The sequence below is a fragment of the Rhamphochromis sp. 'chilingali' genome (assembly GCF_963969265.1).
Source record: "Rhamphochromis sp. 'chilingali' genome assembly, chromosome: 5".
Lineage (NCBI taxonomy): Eukaryota > Metazoa > Chordata > Actinopteri > Cichliformes > Cichlidae > Rhamphochromis > Rhamphochromis sp. 'chilingali'.
In genome coordinates, this window is record NC_137932.1 from 15945884 (window position 1) to 15967247 (window position 21364).

The following is a 21364-nucleotide window of genomic DNA, read 5'->3' on the forward strand; positions in this document are numbered from 1 at the left end:
TATAAGGATAAGATTGAACTGAAACGGGGAAAAGTCAAATGTTGGAGCTGGGAATGACATCACTCCCGATTTAAACACGTTCCAGTAGCAAAATTGGAGAAGCTAGATTTGTTTCACTGATTTGAGGTGATATAACTAATTTCCTTCGGGATTAATAAAGTATTCTGATTCTGATAACTATTGAATTCCGACTCGGAAACCTGGAAATTCTGACTTCCATGCAACACACTTGTAGCTTTGCTTTGACTCGTTAGTACAAAAGGCAAAGTAAATTATGGAACTGCTTTGCTGTTGACACATTCATTTGCAACAATTAAATATGCAATTTTGCATTATGTTGGATGATAATTGTAAGTAATTAACTAGGTGTCAAAAACGCATGTATTTCTACTGGTATTGGTACTAACTACTAAATTTCTGATACTGTGACATCACTAGTATGAAATCCCTCCGGTCATTTTGGTCCTCAGCACCCCCTACATCAGTGGTTCTCAAACTTTTTTTACTAGGCCCCCCTTTGTTTGACAAGAAAAATGTTCGCGTCCCCCACCCGCACGCACGCACGCACAAACACACCCTCCAACCACACACACCCATATTTTGCTCCAATGCGGTTTATTTCACACCTCAAACATTTAGTAAACAATTAAGTAAATACAAGTAATCTGCAATAAATTACAGGTAGTAAGAAAATGAACTACTAACTCCTTTACACTACGTCCACACCAACACGGGTATTTTGAAAACGCAGCTGTTTCTATGCGTTTGGACCTTTCGTCCACATGTAAACGGCGTTTCGAATCACCGGAAACTGAGATTTTTTAAAACTCCTTTTTTCCGTTTACGTGTGGACGAGGAATACAGAGTTCGTCTCGCAACGTCAGAGGTATGTGCCTTTTTTCACGTCACACTGTGCACCACGTTATTGTTTACATGAGATGAATTGCAGAATGGCAGATATTCAGATTAACAGTGACAGTATTTTGTCTCTATCTTCAGGTTTTACATGCTTACAAACACACACACACACTTACTGTCATTTTATTTAGAAAGGCAGAGGCGTCACGGTGTAATTATTTTACGTGTAGTTGTTTTTTTTTCCTGTGTAATAATATTCAACATTGATATCAATACATTTTTCAAAAAATGCCTCTCTGTGGAAATTGGTTTAAAAACATAAACAGCTGTGGGATACTGTTTGTCCGGGATTTGAACCGGGGGAACAAATTGTGGCAGGATCAGCCTGATATTATTTGTATCCCGTGTTAACTTTACTGTATAAAGAGCTAACATCTCCAAAATGTCATGAGTAGTTAGTCATTACAAGAAGTGTTTGTGAACTAAAAATCAAGAATGTGTGATACTGTTTGTCCGTGATTTGGAGAGCCCAGCGCTGCTCCCGACGAAGGGAAAACCAATTATGCAGGGGAGACCTACCTCGGCACTTGTGCAGGTGAAGCCAGAGGGAAGATATGCTTCACCATATTTTCTAGTCTTTGGCTTAGAATGAAGTTGGTTTGGAATAGGGCTGTGCGATATGACCAAAATCTCATATACCGATATAAGACCTCTATCGTCCCGATAACGATATAAATCACAAAAATGTAACATTTTCTGTAAATTCTGTGAATCTCGGGCAGCTCAACTTGCCTGAAGTGTTTCCAGCTGGGCGCCGTATACCTGGAGTCCAGTGTTTTAACCGATGCATGAAACTACACATTTTTAGACACAAGTTGTAACAGCCGCCGTTTTTTTTTTTTTTTTGGTTTTTTTTTTTGTGTGAGTGTTTATTACACGGCGTGCTGCGGGGAAAAGCCTGTTCTAACGTTTGAGTCTAAGGTTTATTTCTTAGCACCTGGCGGCTCTTTTTAAATTCTCATCCGTAAACACTGCATACTCTTTCACGTGATTCAGCTTTTATTGTGAAAGGTTTATGTGGAAAATAAACAAGCGGACACGCGTTGGTTTTACCGTCATTGTTGTTAACGACAACGCATACAAACAGGTACTTGTCCGTCCGTAGTGTGGTTATATTAAATATAAGAGAAAGAGAGAACTTTAAGAAATTAATATAGCCACTACAGTGACCATCAAAACGATGAAAAAATATTGCCGTAAACAGTTTATTTTGTGACACCACGAAACAAACGATAGCGTAAAATGAAACGATAGATGTTTTTATATCTTCATCCGATATATATCGTTATATATCGAACAGCCCTAGTTTGGAAACATATTCAGCTATGCTTCATCTCATGCTTTGCGTGTGTGTGGGAGCCCCATCAAACACCAGTCCATTACGCTAGCAGTGTCCAAGCGTTGTTTTTGCTTTTTTCCCTTTTCAATGGCTCTGCGCCCCCCCTAGGGGCCGGGCCCCACACTTTGGGAAGGTCTGCCCTACATGTTGAATTCCAGATGTTTCTGCCAGGGGCGAAGGTTTGCCCTTCTCAAAACTAACACCAATAGATTTGTGGTCATTTGTTCGATGTGCTGCTGGGGTCTAATTCTAAAATTTCTCAAAGGATAAAAAAAAGTATACATAAGCAACAGCAGGACTTGCAGTCTAAGATGATGGAAGATTGTCGAGTTGGTGGGTTTTCATTAAGATGGCAGTGGTAGGGCGTGATCTTAAATTGTCATTCTCTTGATGGATTACATGAAATGTGCAGAGCATTTCTTATTAAATGTCCCACTTTCTTTCCAGTGGCATTTTTAAGGCCTGAAATGGACTTTTAATAGGAAATTTGTCTCTCCAAGGTGGCCGTGAAAGATTTTTCTCTTTGCATATTGCTAGGGGTCCTCACTTTAGTTTTACATATTCTTAATCCCTTTGTTACCCTGGTGAGGATAAAAAAAGTTTCCAATTCTAATGAAAGCAATTTTTACTTTTAAATGAGTAATTTCTTTTTTTTTAAATATCACATGCAAGTATATTTTTTTTTTACAGGAAAAGGTTAAGTGAGGAAGAATGTTAATTTTCAGCAGCCTGTAATGGTCTAACAGAGTTGCTGTCAGGATCAAATCGGTGTTTCTGGCAGTCTCTTCTCATGACTACAGGGCAACGCATCAACATCTGTGACAGTTAAACTACCTCACTCAGTACCATGATAACATGCGTGACGGTGACAAAGTACTGACGCTTCCCCACTCACCTAAAAATATTATATAGCTTTTCTCGATGCAACCAGTCATACAGTGAGGGGGAAAAAAACAAGACAAAAAACAAACTTGTCACTTGCCTGCAATCTGCCAAGGGAGGTGGCTTCTAATGGGCTTTGGAAAGACAGCAAAATTAGTGGATTTGCCAAGAGGGGAGACATAAAGTGAGTTGGGGTTTTTTCACCTCTTCTTATACAGCCTTCTGTCAGGGCTAGATTGGTTTGTGCCCCAGAGATGAAGGGCAAAGAGAAGGGAGAGAGCCAATTATGTTCTTAGGCATTTAAACAAACAATGTTGCTCAATTTGGACTCAAAGAAACTGGACTTGAGAAAGTTTTGGACTTTTTTAATTGTCTCTTTAAAGTCCTGTTTCATCCCTGATTACCACTCCAGTGATTTATTTAAAGAGAGGACACCAATCCAGTGTTTTTCTTTTACATCCCAGATGAAATAATGTCAGTGAAAAAGACTTCAGTGCCATCTTTCCCATTTTTTTTTTTTTTGGCTCTTTGGTTTTCTCCGTAAGACTGCCAGTGTTTTATATAACAAAATAAAATAACACAAAGATAAAACATTTATTCATTAATTCAGTATGCTTAATAAATAATTACAAATGCATATGTGTGTTTGTGTTTTATAGTTTCTGTTTGTTATTTAGTTAATTTCTTATTTCTTACTATAACACACAAAATCTTTAAGTGTGTGTATCTGTGTGCCTCCTGTGGGGCCCACACAGTCAAGAGTTCAGCTGCCAAATGGGATTAAAATGTGAAAATGATTATCTATATCAGAGTATTTAAATCAGATTGATATCCACAAAACTTCAGTAATGTATTAGGTATTAAGGTGCCATCAGATTTCCAGGCAACCACCTCACAAATGGCTAAAATTGGGGGTGGGGTCTTTGTTTGTTGTGGTTTTTTGCCTTTTGTGGACAGCACAGCAAGCTGCATTGTATCGTTTTAATTTCACAGAAACATCTCATTTATATTAACAGAAGCTGACTTTTACATGATATATAATAAGGTCATCATGTGTTCTACAACTACCGGTCAATTAGCTGATTTTACTCTTTCGTTTCTACACCCTTCATTTCATAACCAACAGCAAAAACAGGCCAAACAACACTGTAGCAAGGGCGTGTACTAGCCTAGTGTCTGTGATGCTAATGATGATAATAGACTGCACCAAAATTCTGTCTTGTAAGTTATTGAAATTTTGTTTCAACAGGGAACTTGTTGTTTACATTACAGGAATTTATTCTTACTGGTGTTCAGTAAGCTTTAAATTAGGGCTGCTCCTCACATTTAATTCACTAGTCTCCTAGTCAATTAAATGCATCCCCAAAAAATGTTTAACCAGTCAAAAAAAACCTGTCAAAATTGAGCACAGTTAACATTGTCTATACAATTATAGTGTGTGTAGTTTTTGAACCCATAGTACTGGGTTCCTTAATCCTTGCCCAAGTAGTGGGCAACAATAAAGGATTAGTTGCCTTTGGCTGCATATGTAAGCCTCTTTATAAAAGCTTAAATTTGTAAGTATTTAAATAGTATTTTGAGTCACATGAGTACTGCATCAAGCAAACAAATACAATATGTACATCCATTTGTTTTGCCCACTTTTTCTTTTTTTGTGCTTCCGTCTAAAATGAGAAATCACCCCGCCCTCCCTATGGGGGGAAAAAGAAAGCACCGTCCCTTGAGCAGCCCCTTGACGCATCACTAATGATGTGCAAAGCTGTTGGATCTGATCTAAACCCTCCTCTGGAAATCAGCTGCTGTCAGTCATGCCTTGTAGACTTGCAGAGCCGATACAATGACCGTCTGTGCCTCATTAGGGCCAAAGAGTTTGGGGGATGTGACTCGGGAATGCGCATAACATGCGAAGCACCCAGAGAGCCGAGGAGGTGGGCAGAAGCATCCACTTGTCTGAATAAATGAGCATATTATATTTCACAATTTCCTGTTGTCCATAAGAACAGAATAAAGTATCTGCTGTCAACATAATTTAATAGAAGGAAGGAGGGGAGGAATGGTATTGGTATGAAGGTGTGACTGTGATGAGGAGGAGGACCACTGGGAGTTACACAGAACTAATGGTCTCTACTTTCCTCTGAACGTACTTGACAGCCGTGGCTAGTTGGCTAATTAGACAGCGGGGGAACTTCTTCTGCTCTGTGCAGACCTGTTGTGTCCCCACTGGTTGACAGATCTTCTCTGTTGTGACACTCAGCGTTTCTGTTTGATCTTTTTAGCCATTGTTCCTTTTCTGAGATAAAAGATATTAGCCCTGCACACAAGTATATCTTTCTATCTGCAGGAGTTATCATTTTGCCTAAACTAGGCAACACAGGCATTTCCTGTTCCCTTTCTTACCCTGCTCCATCCTCAGCTCCACTGAGGATGGAGTCAATCCTCTCCCACCCAAAAAATGTAAGTGCTGGCCCACTCACCATTTTTTTTTTTCCCTTCTCCACCAACATTTCTTTTCTTTTTTCCATCCCCCTGCAGTATCCACAGGACGTGTCTCCACCTGCTTTATATCTCAGGATTAGTGTGTTTTTACGCTTTCTCCTGTCAGGGAGGTGTGTGTGTGTGTGTGTGTGTGTGTGTGTGTGTGTGTGTGTGTGTGTGTGTGTGGTCATACTCTACACATAACACCATCTTATGACGGCCACTTTTCTTGACCAGCGTATTCCATAAGTTGTACAGGGTGGGCCATTTATATGGATACACCGTAATAACATGGGAATGGTTGGTGATATTAAAGTCCTGTTTGTGGCACATTAGTATATGTGAGGGGGCAAACTCCTCAAGATGGGTGGTGACCATGGTGGCCATTTAGAAGTCGGCCATCTTGGATACAACTTTTGTTTTTTCAATAGGAAGAGGGCCATGTGACACATCAAACTTATTGGTAATGTCACAAGAAAAACAACGGTCACATATACTAATGTGCCACAAACAGGACAGAAAGTGTCCTGTCTGTGCATTAGAAACCATTTGATTTATTTTAATAAAATCCTGGTTCTCTACAATATTTGAAAAGGATTATTTTTTACTTGTTTCTATCATGTCATGGATAATAATTTAATGTATTTAATGAGACGCAGGTGTCTGCGCAATAGGGAACCCACGCTTTGTTGAAAGATTATCTTGTCATGTAAAAAGTGGTCTTCTGGAAATATGAGTGGGCTCATATTGTGACAAATAATCATAATGACCCCTCAGGGACTCCTGCAGTCAGAAGTCAGCTCCACCTTCTTGGATGGGAGTAAACAATGGTAGTCGACATTCTGCTCTACACCCTTAGAAAACTTTGCGCAGAGTCACGTGAACCAGAGCTTCAGCTGCAGGTAGTTCTGGTTAGTGTGTCTGGGCAGGTTGTCAGTTATGCAGGTCATGGTAGTCTTAAGCACTTTAGTTGAAGGCAACTGCACTTCTTTTTAGGGTCTTGAAAGTGGATATGGACGCCTCTTATATGAGAGATAAAATGCCTTCAAGAACCTACTAAAAAAAAAATCCACTTGCCTTCAACTCAGGTACTTACACTGTCTAAGTACTTTGAGTACTTAGAGTGGCACTACTATTTACATCAGACCTCTAGAGCATGAGGACTACTGCTTCACGGACGATCTGATATCCTCGTGTTAGTGTTGTTCCCTCGTCATCATAAATAATGTTGTTCCAGTTTCAACATTGCAAGTGACCAACCACCTTCTGCTGACGTCATCCGTGACCTCAAAAAAACCCCCAAACAAACGCCTTGAAAAAATTGACTTCACTTGCGAGAAGAGAAACCGCCTCTGTAAGGACAATATTTATAATGCTTACTGTTAAAGGAAAGCATCCTGAAATGCAAAGAATTCAAGTTCCTAGATCGGCGGACAGAAGCAGTTTCTCTTCTCGCAAGTGAAGTCGATTTTTTTAAAGGCACAAAAGGGGAATGTCACAACAATGTGATAGGTCACTTACAATGTTGAACCTGGAACAACATTTATTGTGATGATGTGGGAACAACACCGACACGAGGATATCAGACCATCCACTGCTTCACCATACTGTGGCCCAGTATGGTGACTGTGAAGTCCATCTGACCCCAAGAGTGGAGAGGCAGCTGAATGATACCTATGATCTCCACGTGTTTCCTGTCAACCTGCTTTTAAGACATACTTCAGGGATTCATCTGACAATTAAATTGATTGAATCCAATTTTACTTATCTGGCACCAAATCACAGCAACAGTCACCTCAAGGCACTTTAAATTGTAAGCTAAAGACCCTACAGTAATACAATAAAACCCCAACAATCAGACAACACCCCCTGTGAGCAAGTATTTCGCGACAGTGGGAAGGACGAACCCCCTTTTAACAGGAATAAAACTCCAATAGAACCAGGTTCAGGGAGGGGCAGTCATCTTGCATTATAATACATCTATTACAGATGTGCCCCAGCTGCTGGACTTTAAGCAGATTTTAAATAAATATGACCAGAATGACTATTTGGCTAGCAGCTCCCCAGATGTCTGTGTGTGTATCCATGTCTGCAATGAAGATTAAGGCTTTAGGGATGAGAGGGGCTAAGGCTAGCTAGGGAATTATTAACTAGTACATTGGCTGATGACCAAAATAAAACAAGACCATACATAAAGACGCTCATATATCATTATATTTCACCAGATATACTTTGGTGCGGTCCGTGTTGGAGGTCCTGGGCCAGACATCTCCTTTGAGAGTCAGCAGGGTAAATGGCATTGGCACATTACTTGTGTAACGCACATCACTGTTGCTGGTGTAAACTTCCACACACCCTCACTCTTGGCATCTTGACAAGTTTCCCTATTTGAACCAGCTGGTGTTGGTGGCATATTTATTAGGTCTAATCCTGTTGTTTATAATCGTGGAGAGTCACAGCAGGTATGAGAAATTTGTGTCTTTGTCCTTTGGGAAGTCATTAATCTCAAATTCATCTCTGTCATCCAAATTGGCTTTCCGACAATGCGTAAATCCCTTCAGTGTGTGTACTAGCTGTAAGTTGGTATCACATGAAAGTCTTCTACCAATTTTCTTCTGGTTTGAAATACAAGATAATTTGCTGCAGTTTTTACTCGCATTGATTAGGATACTTAACCTTTCCAAATACAGCAGGGCTTTAGTTGCTCATTACGACATATTAGTTCTGCTTTATTCAGCACTTGGTATTTTGTTTTAAAGAGCAGCCAGCAGACTGCAGAGTGTAATTGAGTTCATAAGAGGTGTGTAATGAAGCCACCAGATTCTCTCTCTCAGTGGAATTAACAAAGACAAGCCTACTTGACTCTTAACTAATCAACCATTAAACAGAATAATGTCACGCATATGGATGGATGTTAAGTTAAACAACAAAAATAAGTTGAGTGACATTAATGGGACTTGTCAACTATGGTTGAGTTTCTGGGTTTTGTCATTCTGTACATATTGTTCTTTAAGTAAAAAAAAAAAAGACAACAAAGAGAGCCTAATAAAGATCTATTTGACATGGAAAATCTAATCAAAGCAGTTGGGTAAAAACAATGCTGAATGCTCACACCTGCTGTTATACTTGGAGACTGTTCTGGAGGAAACACAAAGGCAACAATGGTGTCTGTGTTTTTGGGTGTGGCCCATCTTTTTTTTAGCTCATTTTTGGGGAACCAACAGAAGGGAAGATCAAGGATTTAAGTCTGTTTAATGTCCCTGTTTCGAAACTGCTTTTAATTATTTGCCAGCTCATTGTGTTTATTGATAAAGCAGCAAACACAACTGTGCCTCTCTGGGTATTCTTCAGGTATTATTTGGTACTGAAATGTATGTATTTTATATCTATATAATATTGTAATATGTATAATATCTTTAAAACTAGCACCCCAAAACACATCATTTGTTAGCATTTTGTATTCAAATAATTGAAAACTATCAAAGGTAATGGAGTTTGACAGTAAAAGAAGTGTATGTATTAGCTGAAAACTTGGCATATTCTGACAGTGGGTGTAGTGTGTCCTGGTAAAGGTGCTACTATCTAATAGAAAACCCTAAAAACTGAGTTAAGTCGAGTCATGGATTGGCCTCCTCAGAGCCCAGACCTCAACATTGTTAAAATCATTTTGACAGAGAACAAACAGCCATCATCCAAAGAAGAGTGTTAAATGCATGAAGAACTATTCCTGAACACTGCTTAAAAAAGTATATAAGAAAGCTTATATACTTATATAAGATAGTCATACTTTCATATTGACTTTCAAGCTTGTTAGAATTGTTCGAAAAAAAGTTTTTGCCTTATTTGCTGCACATTTTGATAGATCCTTGCACCTGTTTCTCATTTTCCTTTTAAAATGAAAAGAAATGAGGAACGGCTCAAGGCTCAGTATTTTCGAATATTGTTCGACCTCAGTTTTATGTATCTTAATGAAAAGATGATAAAGCAACCTGGCCCGATGCACAAAATTCATCTGGCACAGTTCAATTTAGCCCCAATAAGAAGAAAACGTCTCATTAAATGAAATACATTAGGTCAGTTTTTCTAAATTAGACAGCACCAGCAGAAGGATGGATCCTTAAATTATAACTGGGTTCCAAATAATTTGGATGACTTATTTTCCAGATGGAGTGTCTACAAAATAATAGATTAACATGCATGTGGTGGGAACCCATATCCAGTTAATTTGTAACCCCCACGCCTCTAAAGAAAATGCCTGAGAGAAGAACATCTCAGCTCACCTGTAGTGTTTACTTTGGTTATTCAAAGATACCCCCACCCCATCCTTGTAGTGGTGCAGATGGAGAAATAAGGGTGATAAAAATCTAAAAGGGGTCTTATCCTTCATGCGCTGGCAGTGCGGCACACCTTATGAGTCAAACTAATACCAGCCACATGCTCATATCATGACCCATGTTTGAAAGCTGGCCTGTTTTAACAGCTTTTAACAGTCCAACAGTCGCTGCTCTCAAGTTTTGAATCTCCCAGATTGGCCTACTCAAGGGTGGAAAAGTAATTTTCCAGCAGTGGATTGTCGTTTCACTTTCTGTTTTGCTTTTACTTAATATTACTTTTGAAGAATCCCAAAGCAGAAAAAATAAAGATTATGATGGACAAAATACCAGCGAATCCCTTGCAGTGTAATACCATTTAATCCAATAACACAAACAATGTGTGACCCCAGACTGACCATGTTGGTTTTCTTTGAACAAAACAAAACAAAAAACCTTTAAAATGGTAACAGTAATAAATATATACTGTAGAGACAACAGCATGAAATCACACAAGGTATGTTACGTTGCTTTATTGCTGCAAAGGTTTAGCTTGAGGAAAACAGACTGTAGAAATGTTGTTTTGTGCCTCTTTATCTCACCTGCAAAGGCGTGCTGTGGATTAGCTGAGCATGGGCCACTGGTGATGTATGCAGTTTGAAGATAGGTTATTACTCTGTGCTAACAAAGTGTTTTTGTGCTAGTGGAAGATGCTAAGGGACTTCTGTAATAAGAAACATAATTGGTTTACCATCGAGTAAAAATTTTATTAAGATGCTTTTTGTAAAAAGAAAACAAGTTGTAGTATCAGCCACCTTTAATTATTTTTAGAAGTAAAATAAGCAAGCTTTTATGTGTCTGTTCAGTTTCAGCCACACTGATCACAGCTTTTAGTTTGCAGTTCTCGTTAACTGCAGCTAGATAAAAGGAAAAATGGGTGCTTTGGTAATTAAGCATCTGTTTGGTGATCTTTCCTTTTTCAGACACGATTAAAAGCTCTTGCACCTTTACCTATGGTTTTTTTTCTTTGTTTGTTTTTGTTTTGCTTTTTCAATTGAACACAGCTCATTTGCACATTGGAGGCATACACAGACTCTGTGTTGTTTCTCTTTGCCTACAACAATTAAGCTTTAAAGTATTATTATTATTATTATTATTACCATACTTAATCATCCAAATAAGCTAATGAAAGAAAATTATAGGCCTCTTTGCTTGTCTGGAGAAATTACATGAAAACAAGCAATACAAAACATTTTAATAAAGTGGCACAAAGGCTATAATAGTTTACCCCAAAGAAACAATTAAACATACTTTGAGTGAAATGGAAAACATGTACATTTTGAAACAGTTATGCTGAGATGCTGTTTTTCTAATCTATTCTGTTCCTGTTCAGTGAATGTGTTGTGAAGGAGCTCTTGATCGACAGGGTCGAACACACACACACACACACACACACACACACACACACACACACACACACACACACACACACACACACACACACACACACACACACACTCTTTACCATTTTAGTAGTAAAGATTCAGCCAATAGGTGAGGCCAGTGCTTTGCTTTTTTGGGGTTGAAGCTGTTGTCTTTGTTGCAATTTAAATCCCCCCTTTTGTATAATGGAAACAAGGAAATCATTATTCTTAAAAAAAAAAAAAAAAAAAAAAAAATCATTCAACTGCTTGGGTTTAAAATTGATGGGAGACACGTATAAATATAATGTTTTTTTGGGGGGGGTATGTTGGAGATGTACGGATTTATGGATGTATGGATATGTTAAAAGATAAAAGCTACACAGTACTAAACTTAAGCTAGTTTGTGATGACCATCCCTAGTTGGGCTTTTTTAACACATACAGAAAACATACCATAGTTAGAAAACAACTGATATCGCATAATTTGTGCACCAGCCAGGATTTTGTAATATTTAATTTAGACATTTGTGACGGCTGGGAGGCTGTTTAATCACTGCTAATGAAATCTAATCTAATCAAAGCTCCCACTTGTAGTTCTGATGAGGATTAGCTTCATATATGAAGATCCCAACCAAGTAGTCCCCAACAGTGTTTTTGATTCATAGCATATAAAAAAATGTAGGATTTATTGCCAGGATTTTATTGAATTTATGACAGCGTTACAGTTTCCAATATATTCTTTATAACTACTTGAGTTTGGGGTTTCAGTGGTTCTTCTTATAATCATTGCTATCACAGCGATTAACACAAATAAAACTTGTTAACTTGTACTTACAACTAGCTAATGATGCATCCTGTTTTTCCACAGGTACATGATGCTCATCAATGGAAAAAACGAGGTGTACATGATCGACAGAGACAACGCCGTCTTCCACATATCAAATCTAGAGTTTCCTTTCCGGAAAGAGCCACGTGTCCACCTATCAAATACTCTGTTGGATGGGGTAAGTTATGCTTCTTGTCCAGCGTCATCTCCAATTCCAAATTTGCTGTCATCCTGCTCCTGCTGCGTAGTCTTTTTACGAAATTAGAAAAGGCTAATTGACACCAGCTGTCAAACCTGGTGCGAAAGGTGAGCACGTTTCAGTTTGAAACAGCAGACTCCAATTGCACACATCCTGGGGAAAGCACTAATGAAATGTTTCAGTTTTCAGTCTTTGTTCTGCGTTGTGTTTTTGTTGTTGCGCTCTGCTGTGTGCTCAGCAGGGGTCGGTGACTTATCCTTCCACTGTAATGCCAGGCTCTGACTTCCACTGGCGTGTCTGTGCAGCGTGTGTCACGCAGGTCCAAGCTGCACCACTGCAGCAGGTGCACATGTATGAGTCATCATGAAAACATAGGAAACTGCTTGCACGTTCATGTCATCAGTGATTATAAAGCCAGCCAGACTTTGTTTTTGTCTTTCAAATACTGAAGATTACAAATAAGTTGCCTTTCATTCTTTATGTGTTGCTCCTGGCTTTGCTTCGTCAAAGTTTTGAGAGTTTATGCAAACACCAGGTTTGCGCTTCCTCTTAGCTTAACAGTTTCTGATTGATGTGGTGAATTTAAGTTCCTCACTCAGGCAGGATGTCTAATTGCAGCGTGTTAAGTGTTCCTTTGAAGAAGCTGTGTGGCCGTGTGTTTAGATTGCTGCAAGGTTTGTTTTGACTCGTGTTTATTAATCTGTTGATGCTTCTGGCTCTTAGCTGATAGAGGCTGTATTTTTTAGTTTATGAGGATCCCTTTAGAACCCAGCCGTGTTGTCTGATATTCTTCATCTTTAGCCCAGAGCCTCTGGTCTTTGTCTTTACATGCTGTTTTGTGTTACAGTTTTAATGAGCTTTACATCAACTTGGGTTCCAATTTTGGATGAATGCACAGTGTAGATTGAATTCCTGGCAGTTTCCTTTGGTCACATTAATGTATTCATCCGCTGCTGTCTGTCTGCGCCATGGTTCAGTGCACCAGATCCATAATGATGGCAGCAGCCTCCTGGAATTACATCATTTCTCCTCTCCAAATCCTCCTTCAGAGCTGTGCATGCCTTGCATTCACACCTTTTCTCCTCTCCACCAATCTAGCTGTGGAAATTTAGTTGTGTTGTCTGGTCCTTTGCCCTGTGAGATGTGAAGTAAAATTACGTCAGCCAGCAGGGGGAGTTTTTATTGTAACACACTTCAAGTAGTCATTAGGATGCAGGTACTCAAGCAGAAGTTTCTCATCTTGGGAAAGTAGCTGGTAGATGACAGGTCTATAACAATTTTCCATTGCACTGAAGGCTGCTGTTAAATGTTGAAATGTAAAGAAATTGTTGCCTTTGGGTTCTTTTAAGTCAAATAAATGTTAAAAGAAATGTTTTGATATACTCACTTTTTGCCAATAAAGCGACAAGAATAACACTCACGTTTGTAAAATACCAGTAATGGGCAATTCGCTCAGCTCATCACATAGACCGCTTTTACTGCCAGCAGGGTTGGAAGTGAATATCCATCAAGTTACCAAAGGATGGTAGATGTCCAGGCTCTACTGACCAGTCATGTTTGAACCAGTAGAAGAAGAAAAAATAAGAAAATTTTCCTCCTACAGTCATTGGAGTAGTTGATTGGTTTCAGAATAGCTAGGGATGGGTATCGTTTAGGTTTTATCCGATACCGGTGCCAAATCGGTACTTTTGAAACGGTGCCGGTGCTCAAACGGTGCTCAAACCGGTGCTTAAAGAATAGAGAACACAAAATTGGTCCAAAAACCTCTCATGCTCAGCTGTTTTTTGTAAAAAGATAACAATGTTAGCCTTTTCTGCAGCTATGGGGCATATATGGTATGATTCTTGGCTGGAAGCAGTGCTTAAACAATGGAAAAAACACAAACTTTGTCCAAAAACCTCTCATGTTTAACTGTTTTCCACTTTTTCTTTGGTCATTTTAGCCTTTTTGGCCAGGGTGAAGGGAGTATCTGCCATCAAACAAGAAGACAGCCGCATGTAGCTATGATGATGTTTGCTAGTTCACCTTACATGCATTAATGTAATAACGTGGTTAGCCTACTCAACGTAAATTACACCCGAACAACATTTAGCTACTCACGCAGAGAAGAACGGCTGCTGCTGCATCATCATCCGTCATCATTTCTGCTACACTGGCAGGGCTAGGGGCCAGGACTCTCCTCTTCGTGTTTTTGGGGGATGTTGCATAACAGGCAACCCACCCGCAGTAGATGTGCTCGGTGTGAGGTCTCGCAGCAAGCTATCAAATACGGCGCATTTCTGGGCTTTTAAAAAAAAACGCTATGCGTCGCCAGGTGTTTCATCGGATTTGATAAACTACCGTTTATGGCACCGGACACCGGTACCCATCCCTAAGAATAGCTATAGGACCCCCCCCCCCCCCAAAAAAAAAAAACAACGAAAAAAAGAAGCTAGTAAAGGTTAGTTTCTGATCTCGGTAACAGAAGCTTCATACTTCATACTGTTGGTATTGTTGATATGAGCCTTTCGGCCTCCAAAATACTCATTTTGCTTATTTGTGTGTCCTTGAGTGATGTCTTACCTGTTACTCGTTTATCTGTCAGGTACATCACTAGAGCACAGTTAGGTGCCTCTATATTTTATGAGGGGCGAGGGGATAAATATAGTTCTCTATACGTAGTGAGTCAGTCTCAAATATTTATCAGCTAAAGTGTAAAACGTTCCACTTCCACGTCATCTTCACTGTTACTGTTGTGCACATCTTTTAAAACTAATCACGTGTTTCTTATGAGTGTCAACCGTCATGACTGCACCTGACCTCGACCTGACAGCCTTGCATAATAAATGTGCAGTGCTATTTCTGCTTCATGTCCTCCTTGACCACACAGACACACCCTTGTGCACATACTTACACACCACACACCTGGCTTGCTATCTTTTTGCACCGCCACAGGCATCTTCCTCTCTCAACATACATCCTCTAGAGAGTTCCCACACTTTCTACATAGCAGGTTTCAAACAGGAACCTCTTTTATTATGCTGTAATGTTAAGACCTCACGTAATTCAGAACATTTACTTTCTATCCACTTTCTGCATCTTCTCCCCTTTCCTTTGTCGTTTGTCCATCCCCCTTGACCGAATCTTTGTCTTACTCCTTGCAGGAGATGATCATCGACAAGGTGAACGGTCACCCCGTGCCTCGCTATTTGATATATGACATCATCAAATTCAATGTGAGTATGAGAAGGTATCGTCTTTTCTTATGGTTTTTATTGCGGAAGAAGTGCCAGGTCAAGATGTCAGGTAGAATCAACTAAAAGGACATTGTATGCATTCTATTAATGCTGCAGTCCGCCTGCAGCTGCTTCTGCCCTCTGCTTTTTTTACTCTTTATTTAAGGTTCAGCAAAAAGGGTTTCTTATTTTGTGGTCTTAGTCGGTAGCAGGCTGTATATAATCCAAACGGGGGACTGTATTACGTGAAGAAGCACTGACATGGTTTAGGATTTGCTTATCCCTTATACCTGAAAATTCAAACTCGTGGTTGAGTTCCTTCAGTGCTATAATGCAGCAGGCAGCAGAGCAGTGTTGATCCAGGCTTTGCAGTATTTGCATAGAGATGACAGAGCTTCATCATTCTGCATGCTAAAGGGAAAGCGTGGCTCCGTTTGACCCTGCAACATGTCATGACTAAAGCCTGACCTTAACAACAAAGCTGGGGCTGAACTGCTTTTGACCCATAATTGAATATTAATTAGCAAAGTTTTTTCCTTGTGATTTTTTTTCTCTCTTGTGCTTTCAGTTGAAATTGGTTTTGCCAGCTACACTGACCTGTTTTTGATAACCACTTAGACAAATGTTATTAAATATTAACCTTTAACATTGTCAGTACGATGCATTGTGCGGGATTGACCTGATGAGCAGTCCATTATTTGCTTCAGTGTGGCAGTAAGTGCCTGGTGCGTCTGTGTGTTCTTTTATATGTCTAACAGCATGTTTCTCCTGTTAAATTATTATGACCTTTTTCGTGAACTGCCCGGGAACAACACTGCGAGGCTGGTAACTACTTGCACTCTTTCGAACTCTAAATTTAATTTATCCCTTTAACATGTCTGCATATTGCTAATGGCATGCAGATAGTCACAGATACAAACGAGCCTGCATGTTTACCCTTAGGAGCCCTCTGCTGTCTTCTTTAAAAAGAACTTGATGAATACCTTGGGATGAAGTTGGTGAGGGGGTTACCTCCGCTATTATGTTTCTCTGTCGCCTCCCCTTCTCTATCGATCAGAGGATCACACAGGAAAGCGGCTCGATAGAGGGCTCCAGTGGCGAGGGGAACGTCTGTGTGAGATGTTGTGGAGGTTAGCAGCTCCCCATGACTCCCCACCCTGCTATCAGTAGAGCACTGTATTCTTTCTGGCCTTCTCTATTACCTGGGGTGGGCTGCTCCTTGGTACTGAGGCTTTATTCTGAGATTGAAGGTAGAAATGCAGCAAGTGAGAGAACACAGCACCAGCCTGGCTCATGACCTAATGTGACCCCCTGCTTATATTTAAAGTTGGGTTGCAGCTTAATAGAGGGATGCTTTTGATTTGAGTCTAAGGAGAAGAATGTGCCCTCTCGCCTTGTTGGGTAATTTCAGGGCATCTAAGGAGTCAGTAAAAAGTTTTACTGACGTTTTAAAAAAAACTTTGATTGGAAAAATAGTTGTGCCTGGTTACACTCTGAAAATGACCCTAAGCTAGGGCTAGGGAGTTCTCTTACTTCACTTGTTGTAGATAATTACAAATATTTTTTGTCTTTCTTGAAAGTTGTTGCAGCTTGTCAGTCACTGTCAGCTCCCCCACAGTGGGGGAACAGACAAGACAACAGCATTTACATACGTGCCCCCCAATTTTCTGATTTTTTTAATTTATTTATTTATTTTTTTGTTGAAAGCTGTTATTTTGAAATAAAAGCATGGAGGTTTGCAGTTGACATCGCTGCCTATGTGCTGACACTTTGATTGACCTCATTATCTTTTATGCTGCTAAAATAATCTTGCTTTCGGTGCACAAGTAGACAAGATAATTGGCTTAACTTGATAAACGGGTTGAGCAGAAAGGAGTGCTTATAGCATTCACCACAGAGATGCTATCTGTCGAGGCACGGGCAGGTTTTACAGCCGTCAGGTCCATTTACTTCTGCTTGAAAAGTTAATCTGCAGGTACAGTCTGTAGCTATTGAATCTGCTCCATCATTTCTTTCAGATCAGCAGACTGATAACCTGCAGTCTCCTTTTGTGCAGTTACTTAAAAAATATACTGCATTAACATACACCTTACATCTTTATCAGTAATGACTGTTACTTACAGCAGAAAAGATGAAGTACAAGTTGCACAGATTAACACAAGACCCAGAGCTGGGTTAGTGTTGGCCTCTAGCTAGTAAAAGCTGCCATTCGATAATCGTGCCTTCTCAGTTGACCTCACGTGCTATAATTTGCTCATAAATCACATCCATTCTGCAGGGAACACAAGCCCTGGCTGCCTTTATTGAGTGTGGCTTACTCAAACAATGCTAATCCACCAATTCATGTTGTTCTACCGTGTTAAATACAAGTGGATTATGCAGTATATTAAGAAGAGTAGTCATAATTCTGAATATGTTGTAGAAGTACTTATGAAGTACCTTGCAACCCCTTGTTAAACACAGCAATATGCTTAACTCTTTGCTGTATCTCTAGATGCATTTTTTTCCCCTGGTTTTGAACTCTGTCTGAGAAGAAAGCTCATGACAGCATTGCAGTGACTCATAAAGGAGCGGGAACTGTATGCTTCAGGGACTCTTCTCGTACACTTGGATAGAATGTCGTCATAAAATCTGGCCTAAGACCTGCCAGTCTACAAATTTAGACACCCAATGTACTCCCGAGGCCAAAGGGAGCGACCCCGGCTCTCAGTGATGGAGGTGGATGACAGGAAATACATTTTCCGGAACTGTAGGCTTTTGTGTGTGTTCAAGGTTTAGATCAAATCTGCCCACATCTGTTGAGATGTGGATGTAAAGCCTGAATACTTGCTTCTTTTTATATCAAGTGTTCGCTCATTAATCCGACTGCTTCTAGTCTCAGAAAAATATATAGAGAAAAAAAATCGAGAAAAAGTGTTACTCTTCCTCCTTAAAATCTAACTGATGCACTGTATTAGCAGTAACTGATGTTGCCTGTTAAAATAATAGCTTGCTCCAATATTGCTTTAAAATGTTGTGGGCCTTTTCTTTTTTATAAAGTAGTGCTGTTGTCAAACAGGATGCCGAACAGTTTTAGTCCAAAACATCCCGAAAGCCTCTGTTTTTGTCACGAATATCCCAAGGGAAGCTTGGCATTAAACTTGCTTTGACATCTCTTATTTTGTCACCGATATGTAATGTAATTTATCCCAAATTATCTGCTTTCAACAGGATTTCAAACACTTTCATGTTTTTGCTGTATTTTTTTAGCCTTGCCAACCTCATGCTATTATCCTTTATTTCTCATTATATTGCTCTCTGGTGTTTAAAAGTTAATGTGTATATATAAACTGCTCAAAAAAAATAAAAGAACACTTTTAATCAGATGCGCAGTTGCTCTCGAAGAGGGCAGGGCTTTAGAAGGTGCTTGACGCATCAGCAGAACCGGTATCTCCTTCTTTGTGCAAGGACAGCAGGATGAGCACTGCCAGAGCCCCACAAAATGACCTTCTGCAGGCCACTGGTGTGAATGACCAAACGAATTAGAAATGGACTTCATGAGGGTAGCCTGAGCATCAGCCATTATTCCTTTAGGGTCATTCTCAGGCATGGATATAAGGACACAGGGGAAGTACGTACTACAAATACCATTTTTGAGCTGCTGCAATGAAATTTTGGCAGAATGGTGTAGACTACCGCATCAGTTTTTCACTGTGATTTTCTTTACATTATCCAGTTCATGTTAGTATAAATGTACAGCATGATTTCTTTTTCCTCCCCCATTGCTAATCTAAACCATGGTTGTTATTGTGACAGCAGTATCAATATGGAGGATATCATAAATGGCATATTTGCATTAATGATATTCTCTGTGACAGATTAACCCCTGGAGTCACAGCCCAAAATGATATTTAGCCCTAGAAATGTTTGGTTAACAGGGTTTTTGTCTGCTGTTTCCCTGTTGAACAGTCGTGGACAGCACATGCCTTGAATCATCCACACTTACATCTTGTTCTGTCCCGATGACACGGCTGACAGATGGTGCCGAATGTGTGGGACATGATACCAGCTGTTGCTCCAGGAGGATGTAGTGCGGTTTTGCAGTCACCCTAAAAGAAAAAGAACTCTTCAAAGAAATGTTTAAACAAGAGTATCTTGAACTTCAATCTGTCTGTGACCTTATTTGAAGTTCCCAAATTGCCCTTATAACATTGTTAAGGCTACATTAAGCAAATTGGAGAGTCTATCACAAGGACACAGCATGACTGGCTTCTCATTTCTCAAGTTGTTATGGTTAATCTGTTTGCAGACAGTTGGCAACTTAAGCATCCTGCAGACACAGATCAGCATGGGCATCCTAATAAAGTCGCATCCTGATGAATGCAAAGCCAATATTCACTTTATTTCCATTTATTTTTTTTATTTAGTTTCCTGTTCTTAGCTGACAACAGTGACATCTGTAGCACCTGTAGCCTTCTGCTGCCGCAGCTCATCTGCTTCATGCTTGGATGCGTTGTGTGTTCAGAGATGCTTGTCTGCATACCTTGTTTTTATCGAATGTTTTTTTTTTCTATGCTTTTGTGTCAGCTTAAAGAAGTCTGACCTTTCTCCTCTGACCTCTGACATCAACAGTGTATATTTTCTCTTTTTCAGAGCATTCTTTGTCAATCCTAAATATGGTTGTGTGTAAAAAATAAATAAATAATAATCCCAGCAGATCAGCAGTTTCTAAAATAATTAGAACACCAACAACCATGCCACATTCAAAGTCTATTAAACCATTCACTCTGTTGTCTTGACCATGTCTACATGCTTAAATGCATTGAGTTGCTGCTATGTGATTGGCTGATTAGGTATTTGTTTTGATCATGAGCCATACCTAATAAAGTGGCCAATAAGTCTACGTACCATTAAGTGGGTCAGATTTTACCTGTATTTCTAAAGGCATACACATCATAGTGTGTGTGTGTGTGTGTGTGTGTGTGTGTGTGTTTATGTTTATTAATATATTAATAATATGCCCGTTCCGGTAATTAGCTCTCTGAAATGCTCTCCTCTGTTTTCTCCTATTTTCCACCCTGTGAGTTTTTTTCTTCTTCTCAACTTGGTTGCCTTCATTCACTTTACTCCCTTTCCTTTTCTGTGCACCACCATGAGTCAGAGTGCTAAGGAAAGTCATTTAGTGCTGCTGCACGTGTATTAAACACACTCACTTTTACTACCAATCTGTCACCCATGGAAGCCAATAAAATATTTTGCCATATCAATTTTGTCTCTTTTGTAGCTGTATGTAATCTATGCAGCGTACATAATTCCAAATCGTCTTTCCAAAGTGCCTGTTTGAAAAGCTATACTTTTCAAGAGGGCTCTGATCTTCTTTTCTGTTTTGCTGAAAATCCGTGTGACTCACAAAATAGCACACTCTAGTAATGCGTCTAATCATAGCTAATTCTTTGTCATTCACTGTCTCGTCCTTTTATTCAGAAATCTTTTCCCCTGCCATTTCCAATAATTCCTTAGAAAGCTGTTGAGAAGAGAAGTGGCCTTTACCAAACACTTCGAGTAGAATACAAATGCTTAGGTCTTAAGCCTTTGGGCCTCTCGATACACATGAGAGAATATTGATCCATCCTGCTGGTGTAAGAGCTGTAAAAATTGCGAATGTTTCGATGAATTGTTTTGATAAATCGATGTTCTTTGTCTAAGAAACTAAAACCTCATGAAATGGTCCAATACTCGAATAATTGCTGCTTAAAAACTGGCTTTGCATTAGGCTGTACAGTAGACCTGTAACAGTC

General features: G+C 39.6%; 1 protein-coding gene across 1 annotated transcript in view; it reads left to right on the forward strand.

Moving 5' to 3' along the window:
• The window catches only part of rngtt (RNA guanylyltransferase and 5'-phosphatase), a 117206-nt gene that overhangs the window by 24715 nt on the left and 71127 nt on the right, over positions 1 to 21364 (forward strand). The window contains exons 9-10 of the mRNA XM_080883859.1: positions 12216 to 12351; positions 15516 to 15587. Of these exons, the coding sequence (XP_080739985.1) occupies positions 12216 to 12351; positions 15516 to 15587 (208 nt within the window). The remainder of the gene's footprint in view (positions 1 to 12215; positions 12352 to 15515; positions 15588 to 21364) is intronic.